Source organism: Mastomys coucha, unplaced genomic scaffold, assembly GCF_008632895.1.
Source record: "Mastomys coucha isolate ucsf_1 unplaced genomic scaffold, UCSF_Mcou_1 pScaffold19, whole genome shotgun sequence".
In the NCBI taxonomy this organism is placed as follows: Eukaryota; Metazoa; Chordata; class Mammalia; order Rodentia; family Muridae; genus Mastomys; species Mastomys coucha.
In genome coordinates, this window is record NW_022196901.1 from 12,934,365 (window position 1) to 12,940,994 (window position 6,630).

At 40.3% G+C, this 6,630-nt stretch overlaps 1 protein-coding gene across 1 annotated transcript in view; it reads left to right on the forward strand.

Annotated features, from left to right (window-relative positions):
• The first annotated feature begins 368 nt into the window (after positions 1-368).
• LOC116097624 (murinoglobulin-1-like) overlaps positions 369-6,630 on the forward strand; it is a 53,703-nt gene continuing 47,441 nt past the window's right edge. Inside the window, exons 1-4 of the mRNA XM_031380290.1 lie at positions 369-454; positions 1,891-2,074; positions 2,829-2,988; positions 3,102-3,173. Coding sequence (XP_031236150.1) covers positions 369-454; positions 1,891-2,074; positions 2,829-2,988; positions 3,102-3,173 — 502 coding nt within the window. The remainder of the gene's footprint in view (positions 455-1,890; positions 2,075-2,828; positions 2,989-3,101; positions 3,174-6,630) is intronic.

A 6,630-nucleotide genomic window follows, 5' to 3' on the forward strand; every position in this document is an offset into this window, starting at 1 on the left:
GTGGCAAATGCCACACAGTCAGAGCATAGCCACCTACTGCAAAGATTTACTGTCATTAAGACTGAGAAAGTCTGCTCTAGTTCAGACTAAGCAAATTCTGTGGCCTTGACCCTTTACCAACACCATCCACAGCTCCTCTGGCACCTTTCCTGAGACTTTTGTAATGTATTTGACTTGTGCCCAGGCCACCACTGAACAGTGACGGTAACAAAGAGCAAATAGTCTATTTTGCTATTTAAACACCTTGGGCAGAGCTCCTGTTAACAGAGAGGACTCATAAATAAGCTGCTGTGGATTGGAGGACTCAGGAAACAGGGTTAAGGAGGAGGCCACCATAAGCCCTCTCCTCTGTCCTTTCTTCCCACACCATGTGGAAGAACAGACAGGTTCAGCTGTGCCTTTTTTCAGTTCTTCTTGCCTTGCTGACTTTTGCTTCCTCACTCAATGGAGACTCGTGAGTATCTCCAAAGGCCTCTTCTTATTGTCCCTCCTCCAATGAAAAAAAACTATCCATTTCCTATCACAGTCCCTTCCCCTGAAAACCTCCCTAAATTCTTTTTGCATGTTAATTAACAAATAATTGTATATATGTTCTCCAACTTACATGATTCTGGGTAGTCTTTTTCCCACTCTATAGCAATCGGTGTTTCTGAACTGAGGTGTGGTGTGGTTTAGAATAGTGTTCCCCTTATCACTGAGCCAGCAGAATCTCAAATCGCAATGGCCAGAGACGTTCTCAGGTGCTGAAACTATGTAATCACTTTGAAAATTAAGCATTTAAATTGTTGACATTCTTAGTTGGAAATGTGTAGCCTTGAGAGAGATAAGATTTGTGGATGTTGTGTCCTAAAACAAAACATTTGTTAAGGTCAAAGACCTTCAGTTAAACTACCAGTAAAATTTGGTATTTGATGTCCTAAATAACCAAATAATTAGGATTACATTGTTGAGTGACTTTTTTTTGTATCTGTGATCAGAAAAATATATTTAAGGGGGTAAAAATAAAAAGCAAGCTAGTGAAAATTTAGCATGCCCTGATATAGCAGTGAGATGCTAGGTTTGGGGGACAAAGTCTCTAGATCTAGGAAAAGGTGGGGAATGATTCCTACAGATAGCCTTTGGCACTTGCTCAAGTATAACATAGGAGAATTATGCAAGTTTGAATTTCACAGTCACATTATAAATCTTATGTTGAATAGTACTCAAAAATTAAAACAGGATATAGAGTAATTTTTTATTAGATATTTTCTGTTTTTACATGTAAATTTCTCCTTTCACAGTTTCCTCTCCATAAAACAAAGAAACAAACAGAAACAACAACAACAAAAAACCACTGGAGTAATTTTTTAAGGATTAAAAATGGATGCTAGAGAGACGACTCAGTGGTGGAGAGCACTGACTGTTCTTCCAGAGGTCCTGAGTTCAATTCCCAGAATTCACTTAGTAGCTCACAACCATCTGTAATGGGATCAGATGCCCTCTTCTGGTGTGTCTGACGACAGCTACAGTATACTCATATACATAAAATAAATAATTTTTAAAACAATTAAAATGGTAATGAAAACAATCATGATAAATTTTTATGACAAGAATAATCATTCCTCTCATATTCACATTAAGAAAAACGTTCTAGAACTCGAATGCTGCCTGCTTAGGGAAGGGAGTACATGACTTTCGCACCTGCCCTGGCAGGTATCACTGCTGAAGCGGGTGATTAATATGCTGATAATAGTCTTGCCACTCTGCAGTGTGGCAAGCTGTGACAGCTGCCATACTGTCAACCTGCCATCCCAGGCTGTCGAAACATGAATGGTAATGGTTACCGTGCTGAAAGTCCAGTGATAGACAATGAGCTCTATCATCAGCTGGCCGGAACTCCTTCCTTTCCAGGAAGTATATGGTGCTGGTCCCTTCTCAGCTCTACACTGACACCCCTGAGAAAATCTGCCTCCATCTATACCATCTGAATGAAAGTGTGACCGTCACAATTTCCTTGGTATCTCAGTGGGGAAGGAGAAAGCTGTTCGATGAGCTTGTGGTTGACAAGGACTTGTTCCAATGTGTTTCCTTCATCGTGAGTACTAGATGCCTGTCCTGATTTGTTTTATATATTTATATCTGAATATGTGTGAATATGTATATATAGTATCCATATATATTTCTAAAAAAGGTTAATCTAGAAGCATATCAGTGAACTCAAAACAATAGAAATTTAGAACATTTAACCAATAAACATATAGCATAGATCACCCCACCCCAAAATGAGAAGAGACAATACTTGTGCATACGCTGCTTTCCCATTGAATTCCAGCAAAAATACCACTGCCCAGAGAAAGAAAAGGGTGGCCAATTCAGCATACTTCCTGCTAGTGAATTAATCAACTTTCAAACAGAACTCCAGCTAATTAGGAGCACATCTCCTATGCAGAATCCTGATATCCTCAATTTTCTGGGTTTCCTCTTCTTTGGGATATATCCTCCAGATATAATTTCTACCACCATTAATACCTTTCTCTCTACCTCAGCTTCAGAGTTAGAGCTAATTTTCTTTCATTTCTTAGAACTAATTTTGAATCAAGATTCTACTTACTCTGTAAAATTGGCTATGTTTTTGTTGCCCACACAAACTCATTAATTTACACAAAATGTTGTGTTTTCTTTTCATCCTTTTCTTTCTCTGACACGATTTTTTCCTCCATGTAATCCTTAAAAAGAAACTATGGACCCTCCGTCACTTTCTTGTGAGGTGGAAGAAGAGAAGGTTAGTGAGGTAATCTAAGATGTGCAGAGTCAGATGGTGAAGGGTCTCTTGTTCCTGTTGTTCTCAGATCCATAGATTCTCCTCTTCTGATGAGGAGGAGTTTCTCTACATTGACATCAAAGGGCCAACACATACGTTCAGCGAAAGAAATACAGTCATTGTGAAGAACAAAGATAATGTTGTCTTTGTCCAAACAGATAAGCCTGTGTACAAGCCAGGACAATCAGGTATGAAGCTCCACAATGGGCAACGGAATTAAGATGCCATCTTGAACATGGTGCAAAGGAGGCCTGGGTCTTTGGACCTTACTAGAAAATTCTCTCTCTTTCTCTTTTTCCAGTTAATTTTCGGATTGTCTCAATGGATAGAAATCTACACCCCCTGAATGAGTTGGTGAGTCTTTCACCTCTGGGTATTGGTGGGTTCTTCCAGACAACAATGTCACTGCACTATTATAATTTCCAGTCCCTTCTAAGGCATGAGTTGGTCTTGTTTTCTAATTTGTTCTTTTGCCTATTTATATCCTCACTCACTTACCGTTGGCCGTCCTATGGCTTCCTTATATGTGAGTGTCCTTACTTTGTAGCTCATTACTGGTTAAGTATCTCTGGGTTTTCTTTATACTTTGTGGAGACTAACACTGTATAGAACTTTTAGATTGGTCATGTTTTTCAGTCATTTCTTTTGCAGATTCTGTTACTTTGTGCCATCATTAAGAAATCCGTTTTACGTGTAATGGGGATATTTCTCACACAGTCTCTATTATTTTTATGACTTCATATTTAACACTTGGGTTCTAACCTAAATAGACTCTCTTAACAATAAAATTGCTTTTCAGTCTCTTGCCCTCTATACTTAGAGAAGTTGTGGGTATTGGTGTTAAATGCCTTCTACTATGAATAGAAGCTTCTCTGGTGAGGGCTGACAGATGCTTTAAACTATAAATATAATGATAAATCGGTAACAGTTGTCTTAATACTCTTTTCTTTAGCAGCATAATAATATTGGGTTATCTCCTGGGAACTATGATGTGTGAAACTATGATGTGTAGAGATTGGCTCTACAATGATTCCAAGTGTGTGAATTTCATCTTGCACTGTGGGACTTAAGTCCAGTCAGACAGTGGTTGGTTACTTCCTTGACATTTGTGCTACTATTGCACCAGTGGACATTTCTTACCCAGCCAGTGGTATTCATAGTTTATAGGCTTCCCAGCTTGGTGAGGTTGATCACTATCTTCCCCCTCTGATATTATGTATAACACCTTACAGCTGTATGAAAGCTAGCCAGCAGGGATGATGGTTCATGTGTGTACTGGCTTGGACATCTAAATCACATCCTTGCTTCCCAAGGCACGGAGATTATTGTGTTAGAGAGGAAGGGAAAACTCTACGAGCCACCATAAATGCAAGGGAACAATCCTCTAAACACAGCATGGCACCTGCACATATGATCATACAGTTGTGTTAGCATGCACAAGCACATGCAAAAAAAAAAAAAAACTACATGGAAAGGAGAGATTAACATGAAGTCCTACCCCTAGCTGAGGAGCTATTGTTATGACAGCTACTGGGAGAAAGTCTTCTTTAAGAGTGCAGACCCTGCTATGTCGACCATACTCCAGTGGAAGTCCATGTATCCAAGAATAGACAGATATGCAGATATACAGATATACTGGAATTAATGGATGGAGAAAAAGAGAGAACACTAAGTCAGGTACATAAGGAGGGAGGTAGATCTGGTAGGGGTGAATACTATCAGGAAATACTGTACAAAATTCTCAAAGAAATACTTAAAAATGAGACAAAATATCAAACCACTTTTAATTAATTTGGTCTTTCCAAATAACAAATTATAATGGACAATATTTATTGAAGAATCTAAAATTCTATTTATCCCAATAATCTGTTGTACAATTATATCAAATATATATTTACCTTTTTTCTATGATTTATTCTTCTCTCACACAAAACATCCTGAACATAGCCTCCCTTCCCCCTGATCCTCCTAGTCTTCCCACAACTTCCCCTTTCCTCCAGATCCATTTCCTTTCAGAAAAAAGTAGCCCTCTAGGTGATGTCAACTGAACATGGCACAACAAGATACAATAAGAGTAGGCACAAGCCCTCATATAAAGACTGGGCAAGACAACCCAATAAGGGAGAAAAGGGTTCCAAGAGCAGGTAAGAGAGTCAAAGACATACCTGCTCACACTGTCCAGACTCTCACAAACACCCTCACCTAAACAAGCACAGCATGCCTGCCTAGAACCTAGCACAGACCCCAGCAGGCTCCATGATTGTCATTTAAGTCCCTGTGAACTCCTATATATGGGTCATGCTTTATTGATTCTGTGGGCTGTGTTCTCCTGATGTACTTGACTCCTCTGGCTCCTACAAACCTTCCTCCAACTCTTCTTTGGGCTTTCTAAAGCTCTGCCTATTGTTTGGCTGTGGGTCTCTGCATCTGCTCCCATAAGCTGCAGGAGAAAGCCTTGCTGATGAAGACTGGGCTGGGTACTGGTCCTAGGAGTGTAGCAGGATATCATTAGGAATCACTTCATTGACCTTTTCTCCCTCAGGTCGTCATGTTTGGTTCTATACTATGTCTCTGAGCCATATAGCTTCTAGTTCCTAGCCATCAGTTCCAGGCAGTATAGGCTCTCTCTCAAGGCTTGGGCTTCAAGTTAGATTGGAAAATGATTGGCCACTCCCACAAACTCTGAGCCACCATTGCCTTTACAAATCTTTCTAGTAGGACAAGTGTGGGTAAAAGGATTTGTGGCTGGGTTGGTATCCCAATCCTATCACGGGGAGCCTTGTTTGGTTATAGAGGATGGCTCCATATCCTCCATTACAAGGAGTCCTCACAAAGGTCACCCTAATAGATTACAGAAGATTCCACATTATCCCCTAAATGTCTTCTATTCCTGTCATCTTGCCCCATACTCTCTCCTTCATTCCTTCCCTTCTTGACCTGATCCCTTCTGTTTCCATTCCCACACTCTCTGAGGCCACTTGGAAAATCTATTCTGTTTTCTCTTCCCAGGGAGATCCAGGCATGCCCTAGAACCCTCCTTGTTACTTACCCTGTCTGGGTCACTGGATAGAAGTGTGATTACCTGTTACTTTATAGCTAGTGTCTGCTTATAAGTGACATAGCATGTTTGTCTTTCTGGGTCTGGAACACCACATTTAGGATAATTGTTTCTAGTTCCATCCTTCATTCTATATACATGAGTATGATTCTACTGGACAATTCCTCAATGCCACTGCACATCTCTGCACACTTATGACACTGTAAAACTTCCAGGGTAGGTTAGGGCTTTAGTGCTGTGCTGAAATACCATGACTATGGCAACTCTTATTAAAAAAAGAAAGAAAGAAAGAAAAGAAAGGAAGAAAGGAAGAAAGAAAGAAGAGAACATACAACTAAACTGAAAAACAACAACAACAAACATATTTCATTGGGACTGGTTTACAGTTCCAGAGGTTTAGCCCAGTATCATCATGGCATGAAACAGGTACCAGAGGAGCTGAGAGTTCTACATCCTAATCTGCCGACAGCAAGAGACTGTGTCACACAGGGCATAGCTTGAGCATTTGAGACCTCAAATCCTACCCATTCAGTGACACATATCCACCAAGGAGACCACACACCTACTCTATCAAGGCCATGCCTCCTAATAGTGCCACTCCCTATGGGTCACTCATTGAAACACATGAGACTTTGGGAGCCATTCCTATTCACACCACCAAAGTTGTTGACTCACCTCCTAGGATTTGTGTGGCTGTATAGAACGTGTTCATTTGTGTGCGTGTGTGTGTGTGTGTGTGTGTGTGTGTGTGTGTGTGTGTGTGTGTACATAT